General features: G+C 43.4%; 4 protein-coding genes across 9 annotated transcripts in view; 2 read left to right on the top strand and 2 right to left on the bottom strand.

The window, feature by feature from the left end:
• The window catches only part of vti1a (vesicle transport through interaction with t-SNAREs 1A), a 116,270-nt gene extending 115,432 nt beyond the window's left edge, over positions 1-838 (bottom strand). For all 4 annotated transcript variants that reach the window (XM_076760019.1, XM_076760020.1, XM_076760018.1 and 1 more), the window contains exon 1: positions 641-838. In XM_076760019.1, the coding sequence (XP_076616134.1) occupies positions 641-734 (94 nt within the window). In that variant the 5' untranslated portion in view covers positions 735-838. The remainder of the gene's footprint in view (positions 1-640) is intronic.
• A 53-nt stretch (positions 839-891) lies between these two features.
• Positions 892-6,451, top strand: zdhhc6 (zDHHC palmitoyltransferase 6). Of its 3 annotated transcripts, XM_076760821.1 has the most exons (12): positions 1,008-1,101; positions 2,272-2,492; positions 2,667-2,818; positions 2,998-3,089; positions 3,416-3,575; positions 3,697-3,855; positions 4,023-4,076; positions 4,342-4,509; positions 4,718-4,759; positions 5,388-5,536; positions 5,634-5,680; positions 5,777-6,451. In XM_076760821.1, exons 3-12 carry the CDS (start codon positions 2,729-2,731, stop codon positions 5,875-5,877), a joined length of 1,062 nt encoding a protein of 353 aa, XP_076616936.1. In that variant the 5' UTR covers positions 1,008-1,101; positions 2,272-2,492; positions 2,667-2,728; the 3' UTR covers positions 5,878-6,451. The 3 variants fall into 3 exon arrangements, with proteins under 3 accessions (XP_076616934.1, XP_076616936.1, XP_076616935.1); XM_076760819.1 differs by having other exon boundaries at positions 892-1,101; positions 2,272-2,818; XM_076760820.1 differs by having other exon boundaries at positions 2,272-2,818; positions 5,391-5,536; positions 5,777-6,450.
• Positions 6,452-7,502: 1,051 nt separating this feature from the next.
• Positions 7,503-14,276, top strand: coasy (CoA synthase). The gene is made up of 10 exons (XM_076760834.1): positions 7,503-7,678; positions 8,621-9,369; positions 9,487-9,701; positions 10,249-10,380; positions 11,059-11,248; positions 11,997-12,061; positions 12,154-12,238; positions 12,381-12,478; positions 12,817-12,963; positions 13,065-14,276. The coding sequence occupies exons 2-10, from the start codon at positions 8,682-8,684 to the stop codon at positions 13,122-13,124; spliced, it is 1,680 nt and encodes a 559-aa protein (XP_076616949.1). The 5' UTR covers positions 7,503-7,678; positions 8,621-8,681; the 3' UTR covers positions 13,125-14,276.
• Positions 14,277-14,690: 414 nt separating this feature from the next.
• Positions 14,691-22,831, bottom strand: LOC143339116 (myosin light chain kinase, smooth muscle-like). Its single transcript, XM_076760141.1, has 18 exons — positions 22,758-22,831; positions 22,142-22,290; positions 21,155-21,301; positions 20,846-20,998; positions 20,589-20,723; positions 20,133-20,186; positions 19,914-20,047; positions 19,651-19,807; positions 19,118-19,429; positions 18,930-19,026; positions 18,593-18,796; positions 18,039-18,256; positions 17,234-17,357; positions 16,620-16,772; positions 16,263-16,392; positions 16,018-16,099; positions 15,702-15,842; positions 14,691-14,996 (listed from the first exon to the last, which is right to left on the bottom strand). The coding sequence occupies exons 1-18, from the start codon at positions 22,772-22,774 to the stop codon at positions 14,791-14,793; spliced, it is 2,613 nt and encodes an 870-aa protein (XP_076616256.1). The 5' UTR covers positions 22,775-22,831; the 3' UTR covers positions 14,691-14,790.
• Between the last annotated feature and the right edge of the window lie 1,319 nt (positions 22,832-24,150).

The following is a 24,150-nucleotide window of genomic DNA, read 5'->3' as shown; positions in this document are numbered from 1 at the left end:
ACAAGTATGACATCCAAAGCCAGGTCCGACCTAAAATGACAGAGCTCACCGGCCTGTGTTTGATCATGTTACGTCACGAATGTCAGTTCATTTCAGTACAGGAAACACAGAAAGCTGTTGTGTTGTCATGGTGATTCCACAACTCCGGTTTCCACTGTGATACCAGTAAAAGTTTACTTCTTAACCGTTAATCTCTATTATGTAATGGTGTCAAGTAATATTTAGCTAACAATTCAGCTATACTACAAGTGACCCAAGGCTTCTGTTCTCCTCTTAACATTGCCATTAATAGAGACAGCAGCCTAGAAAAGTACACATACGTTATCTATTGAAAACATAATGTTTTTGCCACTAAACCCAGTGTTGCACATTTTCACACTGGCTAAATCCACTGACTTTAAGACAGCCAGAAATACGTGATGACTCCTTTTACATTCGTGTCCAGAACACTCTCGAGCTGTGTTTCACCGTGCTGTGCACTAAAATTTAAGAAGAAAATGTGGCGAAGTGATGAAACAACACGAAAAGAACTGTAGGCTACACCGGCTACCGTTAGCTAGCTTTCCCAGCTGAGAAATGCCAGCTAACTCATAGCTAGCTCTAGCTAAGCGATTCCAGCTAATAAATTTAGCAGACTTACCTCCACTTAGTTTAGGAATTCTGCCAATTTTGTTGGTTATTTCCGCTGTAATGGTTCCAAAGTCCTGCTCGTAGGCTTCAAAGTCTGACGACATTTTGACGTTTAAGTTTAAAACAGGTGGCTTTCTGGTTGACAGTTAGCTTAGAATAATAAAAACAAGGCTCGAATGCAGTCCTTCCTTGAGTCGCAATATAATATGCTCGGTAAGGAACTGGGTTTGGTGTTTATTATTCCGACACTGAAAATTGCACAGGTAGCGGATAAAAAAAACATCAGTCACGTTTATTTTTCACGATCACGAGTACATAAATTATGATTGCAGTTCCGTGATGGTAGAGTAATAAACTGCTAAGACTGAAAATGTCGACAACGGGCTGAGGGTAAGAGTTTCTGAGACACCATGAGGAAGGTTCCTCCCTGTACACAGAAGAAACTGAAGAAAAAACTAAGGAAGTGGCCAGGTTGGTAATTTAAAGTGACAGATTTTTTCGCCATTCATAAAAATTGTACGTGTATGTGTATCGATACCCATTAATTTTTTCTTTAAGATGCAATGTCATCCTCTTTGCTCCTTGTGGCAGCTATCCATCTTTATACGTTAACGTTCGTCTTGTCAAGCTGGCGAGCAAGCTAGCTAACTAGCTAACAGCTGTAACGTTAGCCCTTATGCTTAACCGCTCCTTTTTTGCCAAAGGTACAATAACGCATATACTATTCTTTTCTCTTTATTTGCTAGAGTAGTCTCACTTGTCTGGCTTGTAAATACGATGGGAAATGCTAACGCGTGCATATAATGTTTCAAGTCAGTGTTTCTTGATGCGAATAAGCTAGCTTGGTAACATAGCTAATTAGTTGGGTCGCTGTTGAGCAAATACTATGCATTTACATCCAGTCAGCCACTTGTTCAGAAATACAGCGATGTCCACTCTGGTGTATTTGTATGTTTTTCACGTTTAGGTCCCTTGCTTTAAAGCCATAAGCTATTAAGATACTTGTTAAACTTAGTTATTTCTGAAAGTTCCCGATCGAAATATTGTAATGACGACCAAGGCGTGGAAGCTGTAAATCAAATCCAAAAATGGGGGAAAAAAAAAAAATATTACAGTCGAAAGAAGAGTGGGAGAAATGTCGCATACATTCTGACATTATGTACTGACTGACATTAATACAATTCAGAGTTGAAGCAACACGTCTCTAAAACAGTCCCAACACAAAGGGAACATTATAACCTTAAAGAAGGTATGATTTATTACAGGCCTGTTATTTTTGGCTGAATTAGTTTTAGGTAGGTGTGCTTAATAAACTGGCAACTGAGTGCATGTAGATTACAACAGATATGGTCGCATTAGTGTAGTTTTGTGTATATAACTGTGCACGGAGAATGCTCATGTTCCACAGGGTTTATCTTTCAAACTTTTGCATGTAGTGATATTTAGAAAAAAATAATAACTACAGTTGACATGGTTGAGAGCAGAAAGTGCTTCAAAATGAGAATGAGCCTCACTTGACTGTCAGTAATTCACTGTTAAACAATTATGAAATGTAGCAGCACTGGTTTGGATGTTTAAACATTCCTCTCTCTCTCTCTCTCTCTCTCTCTCTCTCTCTCTCTCTCTCTGTCTGTCTCTTAGATGGGGAATTTCAGTCTGTCACAAGGATAGTGTGCTCCGAAGACTGGCAAGAGAGGATGCTGCTCTTTGCCGGTGCAAAGAACAATGGGACACAGAGAGCCCCAGTGATCCAAGACCAGTCCAGTTGCTGGGTACTCAGAAGACGAGAAAAAATATGTGCATCATCTGCACCGCTGACTTTGCAAGATAACAGAGGAAAAAAAGTAACACAGTGAAAGTTGGTCAGTACATTTCAGGAACTCAACAGCCAAAATATTAGTACTAACCTTGTGGCAAGAAGATGAACTTCCTGTCAACCTTTGTGACATTTGAGAACCTCCATGAGGTTCGGAGATTGTGCCACTGGGGTCCAGTCATAGCCTTGTCTGTCATTGCTATATGCTCTACCATGGCAGTTCTGGACTCTATTATCTGGTACTGGCCGCTAGACACTACAGGAGGCAGCATTAACTTCATCATGCTCATCAACTGGACTGTCCTCATCCTCTACAACTACTTCAACGCTATGTTTGTTGGACCAGGTTACATCCCTCTTGGCTGGAAACCGGTAACTATCCTCAATTAGGATAAAGGCTTGCAATATGTTACTGGTGTTTGTTCATGTAGATAATATAAAGAACAGGTTGGGAGCATGTTTTTCAGATGTAGAGAAGGTAGAGTGACACAATTTTATCTTAAGAAAGATGTTACATCAGACATTTGACATACTTGTTTGTCCCAAAACAGGAGAATCAAGAGGATACCCAGTACCTGCAGTACTGCCGAGTGTGCCAAGGGTACAAGGCCCCCAGATCCCACCATTGTCGCAAGTGTAACAGGTAGCTACATTTACAAAGTAAGATTGGGTTTTTGCTCCTTACCTAAAGAAGATTAAAGAGCACAGAGAGCTACCATAGCTAGAAAATCACTGAGCTGCTTCCAGGTCTCTGCACAGCCTATATAGTGCTGCACAATGACTTTACAGCATCACATAATCTATTTATGTATTGTTAAATATATTAACATCATATGCCTGTGTATCTGTTTTCTGAGGGGCAAAACAAAGATGCAGCGTGACTTGCTGATGAACTTGTCACTCTATGTCCTCCCAAACAACCAGTCAATTCCCCAGCACTCCTCTCCTCCTCTGCATCCCCTCCTCTAGGTGTGTGATGAAGATGGACCACCACTGCCCTTGGATCAACAACTGCTGCGGCCACCTGAACCACGCCTACTTCACCAGTTTCCTGCTGCTGGCTCCACTGGGTTGCTCACACGCTGCCATCATCTTCATTATGACCATGTACACGCAGCTGTATGAAAGGGTGAGCACCATGCTTTGATGGCCTGTGATCAGTACAGCTTTTCTGCGGGCAAAGTTGCCTCATTCATTTCATTCTAATGTTCCCACACATGTCAAACAGTTTTCTTTTTCCAACACTGCAGATATCATTTGGCTGGAGCACCGTGAAGATTGATATGAGTGCTGTGCGACAGTTCCAGCCCCTCATGCCCTTCAGTGTGCCCGCCTTTGCTGCCACACTCTTTGCCTTAGGCTTGGCACTGGGCACCACCATTGCCGTTGGCATGCTTTTCTTCATACAGGTAAGTTTTCCTTAAGGTTTTCCTTGGGGTGTGCAATTTACAAAAGCCACCAGCTATGAAATGTTACATTTGAAATGATCGTTTAACCTTGCAAAGCCAGACCACCTGTGAACAGAGTCTTCTGCAAAAGTAGTTTGTAAAACATCTGGTGAAAATGTCCCTTTCAGATGAAAGTCATCCTCCGAAATAAGACCTCGATCGAGTCCTGGATCGAGGAAAAGGTCAGGATGCCTGTTTGATTTTCAATGGGTTTGTTTTATGGTGACATTTTGTGATGTGATGTTTTGATGATTTTAATTCACAACATGTTCTCAACATTTCATTGTTAAAGCTCTTTAAATTTTAAATGCCACATTTATAACTAATGCACATGAGTTCCAGGATCATCTGTCAGTACAATACAGTGCACCAATTACAGAAAGTTGACACTACCCCACCCACCCGACTCCATACACACACGACCACTCCCTGTGTCTTTTCCACCAGGCCAAAGACAGAATACAGCACTACCAAACAGGGGAGGACTTCATCTTCCCATACGACCTCGGCAGCCGCTGGCTGAACTTCAAGCAAGTCTTCACGTGGTCAGGGACGCCCAAGGGTGATGGCCTCGAATGGCCAGTCCATCCCAAGTGTCACCAGCACACCTTAACTGTAGGCACAGTTCAATTCAGTTTTTTTTGGTTGACACTGTTCTTATGTGCTCTGTGAAAAGACTTTGTACGTTAAATGATAAGTTATCTTCAATTTGGTCGGTATTGTTATAAATCCTACTGTTGATACAATTCCTGTCGAACAGTGAGTTAAAAGTTACCTCGTCAAACAGTAGTGACTGTACTTATCTTATTTTCACTTTAAACAGATTGAGCAACTGAAGCAGAAAGCTGATAAACGAGTGAGAAGTGTAAGTACCTGCCAAATCCATATTGTGACGTCCATGTGGTACAATTAGCACAGGCACACAAGAGCAGCTTTTGGGCCGTACTAGCTATAATGTGTGTGACTGCAGAGAGAAGTTTGCGAGATTTCATCGATTGTGCTTCATTTATTTGCCAGTATTTCTAGTAGTACTCACCAAAATAAAGCAGTTTGTAGTAAACATTATAACAGCTTGTCTTTGCAGTGTAAACCATTATATACTGATGTGTGTATTTGCAGGGTCCAGTGTTAAAAAAATCCTCACTGTCCAGGCAGAAAACTAAGTTTTATCTGCCCTTCATATGTGATGACTCACATCAGAAATTGAACCACATCCCATCATTCACTAATGGGTCTAGCTTCCATCTGATCGATGCTTATTCACTTCACAGCGGATGTCTCCAAACTGAAATCTTGCAGTGAAAACTAAGCTTGTGAGGTCAGACTGCTGTAGACAAAAGTCTCTTGTTTTCTTCCAGCTCTGTCAGACCTTCGTGCTGTGCTTTCATGTGATTAAACTGGTCAGAGTTTGTAAACACATTCCGATATTGTGTCTGAATATAGCATGTGGTCAGCGCAGTAGAATAACCAGATATTTTGCATGCCTTGGCCAGCAGGTCCAGTACCGGGCAGTGGAGGACTATAATGGAGCTTGCTGCCCTCTGAGCAAAGGTCTCCAAACCTTTTTCAGAACTCCTTGTACTGAGGAGCCCAGGATCCCCCTCAGCAAGGGGGACACTATCCTGGCCACCCGTGGCACTAAGTGAGTTTATTCAGGCTAAACTAAAACAATGTTGGACCAAAACTGCAGTGTTTTTGTCCTTGTGAATTCTCCTAATTGCTGTTTTTTTCCTCTTTAGATGGTGGATGTATGGAGACAAAGCTTTGAACGAGGAGCAGATGAGAGGTGAGATGAGGTGCTTTTGCTGTGTTTTCAATTTAGTTTTTAATTTCACTGTAGCAAATGTGTAACAGTGGCCTTTCTTTCTGCTCCGGCTTTCAGCGGGAGAGCGTGTGAGGGGATGGTTTCCAAGGCGATGTGTGGAGAAGTGCCATTATGACACAGCTGCCAGTGATAGCACCAGCGATAAGAAAGTAAATTAATATATTTGAGCAGGCTTTATGTAGAGCAGGGGAGTTAAACTGAACGGAAGGTGTGTGTCCGTGTTCATAAACGTGCATCCACTGAAGATGTCATGCCTGATGCTGCAGGCTCACCATCAAGAATTTCATACTTTGATTAAAATTTCTCACACATTTCAAAAACCGCCGTGAATTTTTCTGAAGGCAGAGTCGTTCTGAAAGTCTTACGGAGCCCCTCGCCGTCAAGTGAAGAGGACTCCAGAGTTCACGAGAGGGACTGGTCCCGTGGGTTCAGTTTGACTCCTCTGACCAAAAGTGGAAACCCAGCAAGAGTCTTAATTTCCAAGAATTGCCACCAGGCTTTAATGTGACTGCATTGTGATTACATGACTTTTTACTTGAACCTGTTGTTTTTACTTGTGTTGATGTCCTTTTTTGCTAATTATGCAATGCCTCTGCCCAGCTAACCCCGGGGCTTCATCATGCAACTCTTTCTTACAGTATGGAGATAACAGTTCATTTCTTTTTATTATTTTTGTAAAAACCAATTGTTGGCCTCAAATTATAAATCAAAAATTAAAAAAAACCTTCCGCAAGAGTCATCGTCTGTCTTTGTTATTGCTATAAATTCTCATGTTTAACACTTAGAAATTCCTGAAGTGCCCCTGGGCTTAATGTAAAACAGTTAATCTGCAAATGTTTAATTATTATGGTGACATACAAGTTGAGGATGCTGTTGATTGGATTTATCCGAAACTAATTTTGATGTTATGCCGCATCCTTTGATATTCAGGTTGACACTGATTGGAAATTACCTCAGCATTTCACTGTAGACATTTGTTTTAAGGAAATGTACATATCTTGGGACTCTCTTTAGCTTTCATGAATTTAAATGCGATATAAATGGCAAGATTAGATTCTGGCTCTTGACTAATATCCAGCTTGTGGTGTTTTTTTTTTTTGTTTTTTTTTTGCCACCTATTTATCAAAAATTCACACCAACAGGGTTTGATGCACAAGTGGCTTTAAGAGGTCACCGCACAACAAGTGTGGACAAGGAGGATTTACCATAGCGCATATCTCTGAGCTCGGTCAAAAATGTTTGATGATCTTTTGACTTTGTTTGCTTGAGTTTTTAAAGGCTCTGCACACCCACACAGGTGTTTTCAAAGAACCTCACTGACTGGACCTCATGCGCTCAGGTTGCAGTTAGGTGGAGCTATGCTGGGAATTGAGGTCACCAAGCTCTACCAGTGGAAAGTGTAGAGACAGGGGGACATCAGTCAGGAAGATATTTTACAAACCTCCGCTGCCTTGACAAGAGGTCATCAGGCAAATACGTGAAAATGCCTGTGTGTGGATGTAGGACCTTTTAAGAAGACTTTCATCATCAGGCTTTTAAGTTATTTAAATTCCATTTATTTTATTCTTTTTGCTTTCTTATTGTTTTTTATTGACTTGACGCATCCAAACTGTGGTCAATCATTAGTTTATACTCATTCATTCATAAGTTTTCTTTCTTTCGTAGTTTTCTGTAGACGGTTCCCTGAGATGTAGTTGACTACTTGTCCCACAATTCACTGCTCTTTCCTCAACCAATCAGCGTGCACGTGAAATATCACATGGTTATCCTACCCAGTTCACGTGTGAATGACTTCCACTAGTGGGTGCTGAGCTATTTGGACAGGAGTGGACTGGATAAGACAGCTCCTCGTTGAAGACAATCAGGAAAAGGACATATTCAGTAGATATGTGGACAGGTCCGCTTCCATAGTGTGCGATTTAGCCGTTTTCCGCAGCGCTGTGGATTTGCTCGACACAGGTAAGGTAATGTTAAATTGCAAGGTTGCATACATGCCAGATTGTCAACAATTGCTCTGTTCATGGGCCGCACCAAATGTTGCTCATAAGGCAACACAGACCGGTCCGTTGTTACAGGGTCATAAGAAACATTAACTTCATCAACGTTTCTTCGGTGTTATCACATTGACTCTACTGGATAACTTTGCAAAGGGGTTTTATTGCAGCTTCCTCCAGGCAATGTGATGGTGGTACTGCGGAGCCAGCTAGCTACGACTTCGAGTGCACAGTTTGTAAAGTTAATGTTATCTCTCGCTGTTGGGCGTGAAAAAAAAAATGACATTGCTTCTATATTACAGCTGCCAAACACCGTGTGAACACTCATGCTGTGGCCCTGTTGTCACCAGCTAGCTAAGTAGCTAGCAGGAAGCCATAGTGGCTAACGTTAAGCAACTGACAAGAACCCGCTCTCATCCCGTGCCAAAAACCTTTATACTCATTAGTCATTGAGTGACTAAAGGTCCAAGTCATAGCATGATCAGAGTTAGCGTTGTCCAGTTAATGTTGAACTGCTGAATTTAAGTAACATTTGTGAAGTTACCTTTCCCCTGTGTTGACTTATAACCAGGTCGGTGTGACATCAAGGAGAGCTACTGTCAATATAAACATAACACAGGGCCCATAGAGACACTGCCAGCATGTTGATAATGTTATCTCTAATTTAGACATTCTCTGAATTCCTCCTTTTGACAGTGGAGCTTCTCAGTAACCACAAACAGAGAATATTGTGTTATAGCCCTGTAACTCTGCAGTATTTCCTCTATAATCTTTAGTTGCGTAAAAGCAAAGCAATAACCACCCCTCCCTGAGAGAGTGTGTGGTTAACACTGTAATTTGGTCCTCATATAAACATTAACATCACAACCTCAGCTGCTACTTTTTTTTTTTTTTACTTGTCTTTCAGCTTTCCAACCTTCAGTGTTTACTCACCACCAACAGGGACTCCTCAGGCTGTGATATCAGCCATGTCCATGTTCAGCACGGGCATCCTTGTGCTGACATCTCCTCTCCACACCCTCCCCTTGCGCATCGCTCCGGTGCTCAGCTCAGCCGCTCAGCTTGTAGAGCGCACTCTGTACGTCCACCTCCACCCCGGGCTGAACCTGGGCAGTGGGAGCCAGCCTCGACCAGTTTTCATTCCGCCGGTGGTTGACCTGTCTACGCTCATTTCCCGCCTTTACAGCAATGCAGCTGACGTGTGCGCGCACCTGGATGTCCGCGTTTTGCTCACCAATGTTCGCGCGCAGTCAGCCGCCTGCAGCGGGACCCAGACAATCCCAAACTGCCCCTTTCCCACACCACAGTCTCTGTCTCACTCCCCGGACGTGGTGCTAACAGACTTCCCTCTGCAGGATCCAGGTGAGTTCCATCAGGTTAAGCAGTGTCTGCAGAGGTACATGGGCCACTGCTACGTCTGTAGCCCCAGCCTGTCGTCAGAGCTGCTTCACCCACAGCTGATCAGGCTGCAGGAGAAAGAGGAAGGGCTGAAAGAGCCTGAAGAAAAGGCAGAGCCCCTGGCGACCTACAGTGACGTGGTGGTAGGGGGGACGTTTGACCGGCTCCACGGGGCCCACAAGACGCTGCTCAACATCTCATGCCTGCTGGCTAATAGAAGATTCCTCATTGGTGTGTGTGACCAGGCGATGCTGAAAAGTGAGTAGCTCATTGTCAGTATTTCCTTTTCGGTATTGTTTGATATTTCTTATGCACATCTATGAAAACAGTGATCAGAAGGCAGCCCACCCACCATCCTTTTCTTCCCTGCTTTAGAAAAAGTGCTAAAGGAGCTGGTGGAGCCCTACTCACTGCGGGTCCAGAGACTGCAGGAGTTCCTGCAGGACATCAAACCCTCACTGCAGGTGGAGATCGTGCCCCTCAACGACCCCTTTGGCGTCTCTGTGGTTGACCCCTTGCTGCAGTGCATTGTGGTTAGCGAGGAGACGAGAAGGGGAGGCGAGGCCGTCAACAAGAAACGTGTTGAGAATGTAAGTTGACTTTTCCCACTTGGTGGATATCTCTCCATCCTGTCTGTGGTGACCACTGGATTTATCAAACAACAGCATCTGGAAATCCATTTTTTGAAGTTTTGATGTACAAGAGGCAGCCACTTTTGTGATAAAATTGTAGAATAATGAATTACCAAGATACAAAAATGTCACAGATGATCCTTTAACATGTGCTTATGTCAATATCATGTAGTCCTAGTGCAGTTTTTTCCTCCATATGTTTATTTTTTAATGGAATTTGTCCTTTTATCTTTCTACACAGCTTATTTTATTACATAGCTATTTTTAAGTCATCTCAGCTTCATCTCAGAGAGTCACTGAGCTTTACTTTGAAGGACTGCAGGTTGTCCACTGCTTGTAAAAATCATGTTACTGTGACTCATTGAAAGAAAACTGAGGTGTAAGGAAAGCAAAGAAAAAAAGATCTACCGAATATATTATTCCTGGGACATCAGAGGAGCTTGATGGTCAAGCTCACTGTGTCTGGGAGCACATTATAACATATTTGATGTTTTCTCTGCTTCAGGGCCTCCCAGTGCTCGTCCTCCATGAGATCCAGCTGCTTAAAGATGCACACCACACTGAGACGGAGGAGGAGAAGATCAGCTCCTCCAGTCTGCGCTCTCGTCTGCTGGGCACCCTCCTCACCCCACCTAAAGTAGGTCACGTTTAAAGGTGTTTACATTTTGATAATGGCTTTCAAGGCCGCATAATGGTTACTAATAGTGGTATTGTGGCGGCACACACAGATTGAGGAAAATCACAAGAAAACAAAGGAAAGGAAGAAACATAATACAGCTTTGTTTGATTTTATGTAAGTATAAATATATACTGCAGAACATAACAAAGACCATCAGTTATGTTTTCTTTCCTGTTTAATGAAATTCAGATTAAAACGAAGGTCAGCCAGCTGTTTTCTAGCAGTTGGTGAGGAACAGTGTTTTCATCCAAAAAGCGACAGCCAAGCTTTTTGTATCAAGGGTCAAACACACATGTCAGACTTTGAAAACTTTAATGTTTAACTGTTCCCAGAGGAAGTGTCTCATTCAGGTAAAAAATAACAGCTTTTCTTCCCAGTAAATGCCAAAGTGCAAAGTGTTCAGCAACGAAACACCTGCTTAATGAAAAGAGGCAGATGTGTGATGTGATTTTGGTGGTTTTCAAGTGGATCACACATGAGGGCTTAGAGACAACTGGAGCCAAAGATAAATTCCATCACCTCCACCTGTCAATCCTCGATGCTCTCGTGCTTCGTGCTGCAGTATTAGCTGCTATTCTTCACTATGAAGCAATCGCATCTTGCACCCTTGTATATCTCCTGTTTCCTTTGCTCTAGGACACGTCACATCTCCCTCCCCTTCCATATGTGATTGGCCTGACAGGAGGCAGCGGCAGTGGTAAGAGCTCCATCGCCAGGCAGCTGGAGGCTTTGGGTGCAGCCCGGATTGACTGCGACAAGCTGGGCCATGAGGTGTACCAGCCCGGCACAGTGGCCTATCACAGAGTGCTGGAAGAATTTGGGTCAGGTGAGGAAACACTGCATTGAGGACATGTGATTACTGAGTAGAGACGTGTCATCTATCACTGTGGTATCCCATACAATGATGCACCTTTGCATTTGTTTTTATAGTATTTGATTTTTGATTCAATGTGACAGGATAACTTCTGGCTTTAATATTTATGATTGGCCCAATTACAGACTAATGGAGGACTAGCATGTCAGTATGTACATCAGTCCTCTTAAAACAATCCATCCTATCACTGTTGTTGAACTTTAAAGTCCCATAATTTGTTTTCCTCTACAGTATTTACAGGTACTTTATGATCATAAATGGTCTGTTTTCAACAATCTATCCTTGTTTTAAGATACAGATCAGTGAACATTTGAAAAGCTTAATTTGAACATGATCTCTCAGAGATCATCACCAGTGCAATTTCTGACTTTGCTGGTAAGACTTTGATCGTGAGCCTGCTGAACCTGACTCACATGGGAAAATGAAATGAAATGTGAAACTTGAGCGGTCATAAATGCTCCTTCTCAAGTGACAAGAAACCTGCAGCTCCTTTCAAAAAAAACAGCCTCCAGGTTGTGCCATAATTAGATGACAAAAATATGATAGCTGTAGCTTGGCAGCACTAATCTGATTCTGAATCCACGTGGCATCAATAGACGTATTCTACACCATACAGCTCGACTGTTCATGTTGTCTTGTAAATGTTGTATGAAATCTCATGTGTTGCAGTGGAGTGATTTGTGTATTTCATCACTTTTAGATCTCCTGAAGGAAGATAAAACCATCAACAGACAGGCATTAGGAAAGAAAGTTTTTGGAAACAAGGTAACACGACAAGCATGAATGTTTCAGCGCATTCATGTCGGACTACACGGCTGTGTGTCGACAGCTTGATGAAGATGCTTTTTCTCATGCAGGAGCGGTTAAAAGCTCTAACAGACATCGTATGGCCTGAGATTGCCCTTCTGGTGAAGCGCAGAATCAGCCAAGCCAGAGAGGAAGGTACAGTATAGATGTACATTTATAAATCTTAGTCCTTAGTCTTACCTTTTTTCAGAAGCAGGGTTGTAATGAAGAGAAGTTGCCCTCTGTTTGTATTAGACGAGATTCTGCCAGTGTTCATGTGATCCTTTGCTCTCTGCAGGTAAACAGGTGTGTGTGGTGGATGCAGCTGTTCTTCTGGAGGCCGGCTGGATAGACATGGTCCACGAGGTCTGGGTCACCATCATCCCTGATGAGGAGGTAACATGTTTGTACCTGCAGACATGGAGTCACATCAGCTTGAGTAACTACAGGGTGTAAAGAGTGTTTACTCTATACTTGTCTCATTAACAATCTGTGTATGTGGTTAACGGGTTATGTCAGCATCCCTCATTGAATGCAATGGCTACAGAAAGTAGGAACAAAATCTATAGTGATATAGGACGTGAAGTGGTAAAACCAAAGTTAAGTGTCATTACAGTATATGACCACTGGGGGGCGCCATAGTTGTACATTTTGAAAGTCTACACAGAATTTAACACTAAAAAGACTCCATTTGTTGATCTAACCCACCTGCCTCTCCTTGTTCCTCTTCCCAGGCAGTGTCAAGGATAACTGAGCGAGACGGCGTGACAACAGAAGACGCACTGCGCCGGCTGCAGAGCCAGTGGTCCAACGCCAAGCAAGTCGAGCACGCCAACGTAGTGCTCAGCACGCTGTGGGAGCCAGAGGTCACTCGGAAACAGGTCAGATGCTCGCCATGCTATTAGTATGGGGTTTACGCATCTTCATTAAATGAAAGTACATTTAGACAACAGTGATTTTTCCAACGTCTTTTGTTTTAAAGGTACTGAAAGCTTGGAATCTTCTTCAGAAGAGAATCCAACAGAGGCAAGAGGGACAGTAAGAGCACGTGTGGGTCACTACATCATCTCAGCTGTGACCATGCAGAAGAAGCGAGTGCGGGTCGAGGGACATGTGCGCAAAAATGACTGATCCACATGAGGAAACACTGCCTTAGAAAGAAGTGAGAGCGGTTTCCGCGGCAAACCCAGCAAGCTTCTTTGACCAAGACCCAGTGCCTGACTGACTTTCCACAGGTTTTTAAGCTCCCGTTTTAAGATGCTGAGTGAATGTGAAAGATGGATGGGTGAGGAAAACAACTTCATACAGAAATGATTCCGAACAAAATAAGTTCTGGAATGATCAGATTAATAAAGTTTTACTTTATCCCAAGAATTGTAGCTGTTTTCATCCAAAGATTTTTTTAAAGAATGACCCACCTTTAAATGGACACTGACTTTTAAATGATATACCCAACAGACAGCATTGCTTCAAGACTAAACCTCACAGCAAAGTCGAATAATTTGGACGCAAACTTTATAAGTTCTGTCCTCTTTCCGTGTCTCCTAAGTGTAATGATTGTAGTTTACAAAGGAAATTAATGGTAAGGGTAAAGGGAGGTATCACATTGAAAGATTGTATGATTCCCATATTTTTATTTTTGCAGCCCAGTGTAGAGAGAATATTTTAACAAATTTACTATGATGATCTAATGAGAAATTCTAAAAGACCAACCAAGGTCCTTGTATTGTAGAAATATGTGCAATAGATGATATTTTGTACCATTATCAGGGTAGCGGTCAGGTTGAATGAGGGGCAAAACGTCAGGATCAGTACACTGACTAATAAAAGAAAATGCATAAATACATACAAAAAAGATTTTTATATCTTTGAATGAAATCTCTTGAAAAATTCAATGTTTCTGAAGGTACCTGAAAAAGCCAAGCGGGGCAGCAGAGTGGATGATGTATTCAGCTTATGGTTAATTTCACGTAGTCACATCCTGCAATAATATTATAAATCAGTGTTTACATAAGAAATACTGCTTCGTTGCTTTCGCCATACCTTCAATATTAAGAGGATCGTCCAATGAAGTGTAATGTGTTCATACAGTTGGTGAGAAATTGTGTCTTTGAAAAAGTGTCTTTGATTTTCATGGTCTTGCATGTCAGCTTGAAACTCCGTGGAATGCTTTAATAAACTGGCATTAAATGTTTTCAACCCTGAGTGAGTTTTTTCTCACTCTCTTTTCATTTTAAGTTTGGACATGGACATTTTTTTTTTATGTTTTTGAATAATTACTTTCATTCACTGTCAACAAAGTAGGGTTTTTTTTTTCTAAAATTCAGCCTTTAATTTTAATGCCTTTAAAACATTTACATTTTAAGGATAATCAAATGTGCAAAATGTACAATTTTCATGTGACTAGTCATGTGAATGGCGCTGAGGTCAGCCACAGTAGCACGGTTTTACCTTATTTGAGTACAACAAAACCATGTGCATTGGTTGTTGTTAGCCACACATTGAAAGAAAACAGGCTTGGCCAGTACACTAGTAACTGGTGGGAAACAAAGGGCTCTGGGTTTGCGTGTCCAAATGTTGTCCTCTTGATCACAGACCACAACACACCCTTATTGCCTTGAAACTGTGTGTAAGCCTTCTGTGTGGCAGTGAACAACTGTCCATCAGTGTCCATCCAGGCTTTATGCCTCCACTGGTGTTCTCCACAGTCACATTTCCACTCTGAGTTTGGCAGAGCACATTGCTTCCCCCAGCTTGTTGCTGGCCCTGCACACATAAACCCCAGAGTCAGAAGGCTCCAGATCAGCCAGAACCAGAGAACAGAGTCCGTCTCCAAGTTGCTCCATGGACACTCTGCACGACTCAGACACCGGCTTCTCATTCTGAAGCCACCTCACCTCCGGCTGTGGGTAACCTAGGATTGAGGCATTACAGCAGAGTCAAGAGCATGAAATACTCACAGGATGTTAAACTGTCAAATATGCCAACACCAAATGTTTGAATGGTTTGTATCAAAGGTTTTGTCGTATCAAAACTGTTCAATACTAAGGACATATGGTTCAAACTACTGCATTTCCATTCGAGCTAGCCACAGTCTGTTACCAGGTAAGAACAGCTTATTTGTTTTCTTGCCAAAGAAGACAAGATGAAGTACACTACAATTCAGACTGCACAGTAACTATTGTTGCCTTAGCTTAGCACGCAGACTACAAACAGCTAACAGGTGGAGCTTTGCTCTGTGCAAAGGTAACGTAGGACTTCCTAGAGTCACTGTGAGGTTGCCTTCGATTTTGCTCAGATATTAAAAAAGTTAAAATTAATTTGTGAAGTTAAAAAAAAGGGGGCTGATAGATGAATTTAGAAACCTTTGAACAGAGCCAGGCTAACTGTTCCAAAGAGTTAAGTTGTGGTCTGTAAAATCACAACAATGAGCTGAAAGATGGTGAAGCACTCCATAGATCTGGTGGAAGCTACAGATGGCAGGGTGCTAATTATGTTTGGGTTCGTCCCTACAAGCAGTCCCTTTCAAAAAACACAATTTGATCCATAGTTGACACGGCCCTGGTAGACTGTGGTGGGGCATCATTTAATGAAGTGCATCGCAGTTCTGTCACTCTACCATTGACGAGGCATGTTAGCTGAGCAGTTGCTCCTTTGGGAAGGGTGGTGTCCTTCAGGGCCTGCTGGAAGCGAGGTTCACTCTGAAGCTGCTTATCCAATGACTGGATGGCCTCCTCTGCCTCTTGGCTCCAGCCTGGCTCTAGATGAGAGGGAGGATGATGACGAATCAAACAGAACAAGGCTTTACTGATCACAAAAGGGTAAACTTGAAGTGACAATCGGAAACTGTGAGTCATCTGCCATATGTATGGGGCTCTAGGACATAGGAGGGCATTTTGTGTGTGAGTGTGAGTGTGTCTTTTTATCTGTCTTACCCTCTGAGGAGCTGCCAGGAGAGTCTGGCCTGTTGGAGAGGTTAGCCATCCGCTGTAGGGCCAAAACAGCCTTGCCAGTTTTCTAGAAGTTTAAAGGACAAATAGCACTGCATGACTAACTGCATTCATAACCAAGCTTCAGGTCTGTATAGTACAAACGAGCTGAAAGGTCATCATATGGAAGCTCTGATAAGAAAATTGTACATCTGTCCAATGGGAAAACAGTCATTTGTCAGTTGTTTTACCTTCCACTTGCGCTTGGCCAGAAAGCGCCTCATCTTCCCCTTATTGAGAGACTTGGTGGGTCTACGGGTCAGGGGGGTGAAAGAGACCATCCAGGGGTGGGCGAGGGCCTCGGTGCATGACAACCTGCATCTACAGTGCAAGTGGATAGAGAGGTAGAAGCAGTGGCTGTCAAAAGCTGCTCTCTTTGAGCTAGCTGTGATTACCTGACGTATAAATAACTCATAGTCAGAGCTTACTAAATGGTTTGGTAGCATGTACATATGTTTGTAATAATGTGACATTATGTGAGCACAGTGTGAGTCTGTCATATAGGGTCATACAGTACACTGCTATGAGAAAAAAGAAAGCAGACCAACCTTCGGTCTTTCTTGAGCAGAGAGGTAATAAAGTCTTTAGCTTGATCAGAGATGTCCTCAAAACTCTCCTGGTCAAACTCGTAGCGAGCTGCAGTCACGAGAGTAAAAGTCTCTGCGTCGTTGTTCCCCTGGAAGGGAGACTCTCCGCTGAGCCTTGGACACAAAAGACAACAATGAATGAAACACACATGGACTCATGCAAGCTCACCGAAACATGCTGTTTCTACACAGACAGCATATCCTCATCTTTAGTGTTTATACCCATTAACAAGGGAAATATTCTAACTCTGAGGGTTAATTCATTGTCATGAAACCTGAAGTTGAGTATTCATGTTACGAAGGACTGTAGTGATATATAATCGCCACAAGATGGCGCCAGATCTGTATTTATAGAATCATTTGAATGCATAGATTTCAGATTTTTTTCATGATTAAGAGTTGCATCATTGACATAATCCACATTGGTGATGTATTCCTTTTACTTTTAGCTATTTTCAAATGTCTTTGCCTGTAGACAAATCCTTTTTTATAGTCCCATATCCCCAGCTCCATTCTTTCTTTTTAGTGCATGCTGTCGTCGTGGTTTAAACAACTACCGCCTTCCCTCAACTCACAGGATGAAGCAGATGACTCCGATGCTCCACATGTCTGTCTCCAGGCCCACGGGCTCATAGCTGATCACCTCCGGGGCCACAAACTCCGGCGTGCCATGCATCACCATCAGAGGTTTATTCTCCTCTGAAGAACAGGGCAAGAGTTAGAAACCCTGAGAAACTCAAAGAGTCACCCTGAATGTTTTGTATTTGCCTGTTTGTATTCGCCTATTTACAGATGGCTCGAGTCATCTCTAAATAGACCACCCAGCGTGGAGATGCAGCGTCTGGAACATCACCAAATTTTCTGCCTGAATTGGCCTCACAGGCTTTGCTGCATTTATTGAGCTGAGGTAGCAGTCTATTTAAGGATTTGTTATTATATAACTGGCATTGCAGACAACTAGGAATTTAGAGATGTGACACTCCTTGATGTTATCTTGGCTTATTTCTGGCGTGTGTTAAAATGAGTGATCCTCTGTAGACCCTGCTGTGTTGTCAGGATAACACATGGTAAACTCATATTGTTCGGCTTTTGCGGGCATAACAGGAAGCATTTTACTCTCTCTGCTGGGTGCACAAGGCTGCACAGAGTTGATGGCACGGAGTTGGGCTGCACAGCACCAACCGCCGCCTTATAAGGACTCTTGGATTTCCCTGTATTGTAACTTTTACTGGGAAGCAAACAGGATATGCCATTCATCAGAATACACACAGAGAGATTTATTCACTGTCCCTGGTGAGCCACTGCGAAAAAAACAGATCCCAGTGAGAGATCCCAGTGAGATCATTGTGACAGTTGTTCCCACAAATCCAGCAAACTCACCCAGTTTACTCGCCAAGCCGAAGTCAATGATCTTGATCTGTGTACCAGTTTTATCCACACAGACGATGTTCTCTGGTTTGAGGTCCAAGTGGACGATGTTCTGCTTGTGAACGTACTGCATGCCCTCCAGGATCTGCTGCATGTAGCGGGCACTGGTGGGCTCCGTGTGCTCAAAGTTGTCATCCACGATGCGTTCAAAGAGCTCCCCACCTGCAATACTGGGCAGATAGATAACGGCTTTCAGGTCCAAAACAGCCCTTAGCTCCAGTAGCTCTGTTATTCTCATATTGAGCAGCTTTTCCCATATGGATTGCAGACATTTCATGGTTTGAATGGATCAAATTGAGGTCATGCTAAATCTTCTACAAACAGCCATATATAATCACACATCCATCTGATAACAGTGCAGCAGCCACTAGTGTCACCTAGCAACATTAGTCCTGTGACTGATGTGAAATCATGACTACCCTACACTCCCTGCTTTGCCATTGGCTCAATCGCTTGTGGCTTTGTCCTGATTAGCAGCAGAAACTTCCCATCACCAGATTACTTACTACTCCAAGACCATGACCATCTCCAAGCGTGTGTCATAAGCAGCCAGACACTGGACCAGTTTTGGGTGGTGAAGATAGTTCATGAGCTTGATCTCTTTGCGGGCTGCCTCCCTCTCATGGGAAGTTCGGGCTCGGTAGAACTTCCCCGCACACACCTGACCCGTCTCTTTGTGGGACATGCGGAACACCTGGCCGAACTTCCCACTGTAAACATGAGGCGTTACTACTTCATTTTGAAAGTCAGTTCTCATTGCAGTTGTTGACAATATAAATGAGAATCATCTGAAGTATTCTGAAAGTCTAAAGTTTGTTTTAAATATGAGGAATCCGTGCTTACACTCCCAGCTTCTCGTGCACATTGTAGTGCTCGTTGACCTTGTGATTGGTGTCGATGGTCACTGTGATGTACGACTTGGGCTCTTCCTTCTTTTGTTCTTCAAACACAAAGAATACACAGAGGTGACAAATAAGCCTCATGACCTAAAACCTCAAACCCTCTTCTCAAACATTTTACAAATCACTCACTTGCAGTGGCCATCTTGACACACTCAGACTCCTGGCTTGGTTCGCTGACCCCTGCTGTGTTGTAGGCTCTGACACGGAAGCGGTACTGGCCCAGATGCTCGAGGCCTGAGCGGACGTGGTAGGATGTGTTTTTACAACGGCTTGCCACTTCAGTCCAGCTCCCAGGCTTGTCCGGGCCCTCTTCTTTGACCTCCACGATGTAGCCCAGCACAGCTGTGCCTCCGTCATAGCTGGGCCCCATCCAGGACAGAACCAGGGACTGAGTGGACAGCTGGGAAACAACGGGCTGGGATGCGGGAGGGTCAGGCCGGTCTGAGGAGAAATTGAGGAACAGAATACCTGCATTTGAGCCACTGATAGGCAGTAGCATCTGATGCTTTTTGGAGTTAAAAATGTCCATGCATACTGCTTATATTATGGTCCTAAAGTGCCACATTTCCCTCTTCACTACATTTTCTGTCAGTGATTTATAAATGTGCATCTGTGTAACAAGAAGCACTGATAGGGCATTTGTGTCTGAGCATGAGTCTCACCTATGACACTGAGGGAGACTGTATGCTGGGCAGAGCCTTCTCTGTTTCGTACTATGACAGTGTATGAGCCTGTGTCGGCTGGACAGGCCTGACAGACCTCCACCTCGCTCTGCGTCTCGCTGCTCTTGATAGACATCCTCGGCCCTCCAACCAACACCTGAGGAGGAAGCAAGGTGGACGTTCATACCAAGACCTTTTCTCTCACAGAATTTTGAAGTGAGAGTACAACGTGATGGATCAAACAATGCTAACATCCTCTGTACCTTGTCTCTGTTGTAAATCCAGCAGCAGGCCACAGGGACGGAACTGCTCCTGAACTCACAGCGTAGCCGGGCCTGCTCTCCTACTCGAACCTGCACGTGCTCTGGCCTGTGCAGAAACTCCACACCAGGAGGTCCTGAGGAGATTAAGTTTGCTTATATCAATAAAGCATGAATGGAGCGCACTAAATTTAAGCTTTTACCTCAGTAGCTTACACTCACCTTTGCTAGGGGAGACTTTTGTTTGACGGTCAATGTCTGAGATATCTGTGGAGACTGAAGAAGTAGGTGGACTTACAGGTGTGTGTGCTACAATAGGCAGATTTAAGAAGTATCTGACCAATCACATGTGAGCAGTCATGTTTGGTTGCAGTGGCACTGCAACCACCAGGCAGCCAGTGGATTTATGCATAAAAAAGTTGCATTTTCCTAGACTGCAAAGGGTCTGACTTGAAACTGAGTTTAAAAACAATTTGAATCATAAAGTGTTTTATTCATGAAATTAATAAATGCATGTGTGTCGCTGCTTCCCAGCTCTATATTATCAGCACATTTGTTATTAATTAACATTATTTCTACAGAAAAATTTTAAAAATAGTCATAGTAAGAAGAAAAAGCAGAAAGGAGGGATGATTTTATGGGCGTGTAATCATGAAAAGACAAAAGTTTGTCATCTACCTTTGTCTTCTTCTTCTCTGTGTTGGTTTCTTTTTTTCAAAGCTGGAGACAGTTGGGGGTTTTCACGCGACGCAGCCTTGAACATGACGTCACTGTGCAGCTCATGGTTGCTTGTTTTGGGGATTTCCTTTGTTGCTGTGCCATTCCAAACAGAGTGAAACAGGTTTCTTGTACATGGATCAAGTCAGTATGGCTCATTTAAGGACAGGTAATACTGTGAGGAGTTTCAAACTCGGCATACTAGACCCCTGCTTCACCTGTGATATGTAGCACAGCGCTGCTTGACTGTTTCCCAGCAGTATTCTCAGCTATGCAGGTATACGTCCCAGCATCTCCAAGTGAACACTGAGTCAGAGCCAGACTGGCAACACCATTTCTGAAGGAAGTGTTATTCAAATGCATCCTCTTGCCTAAATGATAAAATAACAAAAGACAAAATCCTTCTAAATACAGGATATTGTGGCTTGAACCTCAACATAAGAGCTTCGGCTGATATATTCCAGCAGAGTTTCCTTGCTCATAGTGGAGCAGCAGATATTTTTAAGGTATGGTAATTGGTCATTTACCATTGTGTTGCCAGGAAACGCTCACAGGCCGACTTCCTGTGATAACACCTTGAAAGGTAGCATCACTTCCTTCACAGACTGCACAGTCGCTGAGCGGTTGTTTGAAGTGCGGCGATTCCTGCTTCTGGACGGGTGTCAGTCTGGAGTCTTAGCAGAGAGCAGAAGTTTGGACAATGGGTTTGCAAACAGTGTTTCCTCCACTGCTGACCAATCAGAATGGGCCACCTTATTCAAACGTTATGTCACTGCAAAACCGCTGTATTTTTAGGGGCTTTTCCTCCCCAGACATGACCAAATTCTAGATGAACTATAAATGCACCGTGTAGTGGTTGTACACACACTTTTGCCTCCAGGCAGAGCTGCATTTATGCTAATCAGCTTCCTCTGCCCGTATCCACTGCAGTGTGTTACAGTGTAGGAAGTTTGACATGGTGCTTAATAGATTTTCCCACCACATGTGTGTATGCACATGTGTATTTTGGCATTGGAATGTCCAGCAGGGTGGGAACAGGGGTGGTCACCAGTGGGCGGTGGAATGCCATCAGTGTGTTTACATTACGGAGAGAAACAGGAGACCTGTGAATGTTTCTGTCTACAACACTATCACAGTAACCACAAGAAACAACACATTTCGTAATAATCTGTTGCATATAGAGAGCTGCACCCTCGCTAATATTTTTGAAAGGTAGCAAATTATCCTCAGGGGAGCGAACCATATCATACATACGCAATCTAGCTGATTCCAGTATTCCTGGTTTCCCTGGTAGGCCTTTGCTATTGAATCATGCAAATGATTCTTGTAACAGAAGTTCAAATTGAAACATGAAGCGCCTGCAGGAGCTGCAGTGGGTGGAGGCTCGGGATGGAGTGTAATTGTGGTAAATGTTATGAATGCAATCCAGTTTTACTATGATATTTACAAGAAAAACAAAGAGTCAAATATAGAAGCCTGTGAGTCAACTCTTCCCCTGTTCTTCTTTTCTTTACCTGTTGCAGATGAGACTCCCAGTTTGTTGTTCAAGGTATCCAGTCCATCCTCCTTCTGCCTCTCCACACACAGAGGTCTGGCTTGAGGCTTAAGGGCCAAGCGGAAAGTAGACACATAGGTCTTTGGCTTCCGACCTTCCTTGTCCATCCTTGAGTAGAAACGACAACCAGACAGCAGCTGAGTTTCAAACAGCCGCTCATCAATAAGGCCTCTTCCTCTTCTTCTCTTGGTTGTGGTCTGCTGTGCTCACTAAACATGCATTGTGTGAAACTGATGTGTTGAATTTTCACTGTCTCTGTTCACACATCCCCTCATAGATGCTAGCAGGAGGAGCCTCGGCTTTCAGACTGCCTCTGAAATCATGACCCACCTCTCACCCCATTGTACACAGGAAACAGCCAGTTTTATCGGAAGGCCAATTAAAAACACACATGTCCAGCCCCCGCTGTCCCGCTCAGAACAGAGGAGGCAGAGACAGAAACACATGTGACAGAAAACAAAAGAGATAGTAAGAAAGGGTAGGAAACGTGTGGGAGGGAGGCAACATTCAAGGTGAGGAGAAAGAGAGTGGATAGTGATCAAAGAAACGCACCAAATAAGTCTAAAAAGTTTTACCTGGTGCTCCTCGTCATCAAAACATCTCTGAACGTAACGAGAGAATCCCACTGTCAGCTCCTTTTCGCCATTTTACCCCCTGTAAACATCTATTCCCTGTAAACTAGGTTAAGCCACACTGCCGGAGTCACCTCAGGAATCAAGAAGAGCCTGTAGGGCAGCTTTTAGTGCTGTGCGTCAGACAGCATGTAGAGAGAGATCAGTGAAGTGGCTCCCTCAAACTGAGGTTTTAATGGTGCAGAGTTTCTTTGAATGGAAGTGGAACAGGATCACATGACCACAAACGGTAAACCCCACTTGTAAATGACGTGCATTTAATTCTATTGATATGGGAATAGCAGGAGGCAGCTGGTTGGGTGTGTCTCCAAGGTGTGCTCCCTTTTGCTTTTGTTTAGCGGTTGTTACCTACAGACTGGTTTTCCCTTCGCAAGCTGATAAGCCCTTACGGTTTTCTTTCTCTCGCTTGCTGCTCTTAAAAGCAGTTTCAGGTCTGCAAAATCGCCTTTAATTTCATTTTATGTAACACCCCTTGCAGTGCTTTGCAGGACTGCAGGTTCTCAGCTGACCAAACGTGCTCAGCAAGAGGAACAGACCACATCACAGCACAGTGTTTAAAAGCTTATTGTTTCATATAAAACATGTTGAAAATCAAAGAGAAATAAATAATGCGTGTGGCTAATCGCTCAACTATTTGAAAATAGGGGAAAACAATCAGCAGGAGGGGAGTGTCTCCACTTGTTCAAGGCTGTAGGTCCGCTGCAGGTTGACAACTTCACCCGATGGCAGTCCTCTCTGACCCACCACCACCACGCAACACGCTCACTGCAGCCTCCAGGAAGGCAAACTCTGCCCCGTAAAGCCACACCTGGAACGAGTGCCAGCTGTGTTTGCTGCATGTGACACATGTGGACCACAGAGTAGAGGCATGCCCAGATGGGTGCCTTCAATCAACCAACTGAATCGCAGCCATTGGTTCAAAATGAATGCAAAATCAATGTCTCTGTTAAATGTGAGATCAATGAAATACAATCAGCCTTACATGTATTTGTCAGTCAGTGTTCCATTCAGAGTAATAAACCAACAAACCATGGTCATTTGTTTAGATACACCTCATATTGACACAGGTATATTGTTATATGGCTTTGGTATAAATCACAAACGAGCATGTAAATATGGAAATAAAATGAGATAACTGATGCATTTGCGGCTCAAGACAAACACAGAATGATTCTTGTGCAGCACACTTACAACACTGCAGCAATAGCCGTGGTTGCATAATAGTTTTTCTGAAAGCGACCCTCAAATAAATGAGTTTCTCTGCTGTGGTTTCAAACGGACACATTTCACTCAGCGGCGGGCAGTGCAGGAATGTAAGGACGTAGCTTGACAGGCT

This window comes from Chaetodon auriga, chromosome 20 (assembly GCF_051107435.1).
Source record: "Chaetodon auriga isolate fChaAug3 chromosome 20, fChaAug3.hap1, whole genome shotgun sequence".
In the NCBI taxonomy this organism is placed as follows: domain Eukaryota; kingdom Metazoa; phylum Chordata; class Actinopteri; order Chaetodontiformes; family Chaetodontidae; genus Chaetodon; species Chaetodon auriga.
The sequence above is the reverse complement of the archived record's forward strand: the minus strand, read 5'-3'. Positions and strand labels throughout refer to the sequence as shown.

Bases quoted from the DNA above. Each gene is read 5' to 3' on its own strand.
- coasy (XM_076760834.1), top strand. From the start codon at position 8,682: ATGTCCATGTTCAGCACGGGCATCCTTGTGCTGACATCTCCTCTCCAC. The intron at 9,370-9,486 runs GTGAGTAGCTCA...TCCCTGCTTTAG, and splicing joins TGACCAGGCGATGCTGAAAA to AAAAAGTGCTAAAGGAGCTG. The intron at 12,964-13,064 runs GTCAGATGCTCG...TTTGTTTTAAAG, and splicing joins CAGAGGTCACTCGGAAACAG to GTACTGAAAGCTTGGAATCT.
- LOC143339116 (XM_076760141.1), bottom strand. The intron at 17,358-18,038 runs GTGAGTTTGCTG...CCTGTTCTTCAG, and splicing joins CGGCTTGGCGAGTAAACTGG to AGGAGAATAAACCTCTGATG. The intron at 15,843-16,017 runs GTAAGACAGATA...CCTCTCATCTAG, and splicing joins TCCTGGCAGCTCCTCAGAGG to AGCCAGGCTGGAGCCAAGAG.
- zdhhc6 (XM_076760819.1), top strand. From the start codon at position 2,552: ATGAACTTCCTGTCAACCTTTGTGACATTTGAGAACCTCCATGAGGTT. The intron at 3,090-3,415 runs GTAGCTACATTT...CCCCTCCTCTAG, and splicing joins CATTGTCGCAAGTGTAACAG to GTGTGTGATGAAGATGGACC. The intron at 4,510-4,717 runs GTAGGCACAGTT...CACTTTAAACAG, and splicing joins GTCACCAGCACACCTTAACT to ATTGAGCAACTGAAGCAGAA.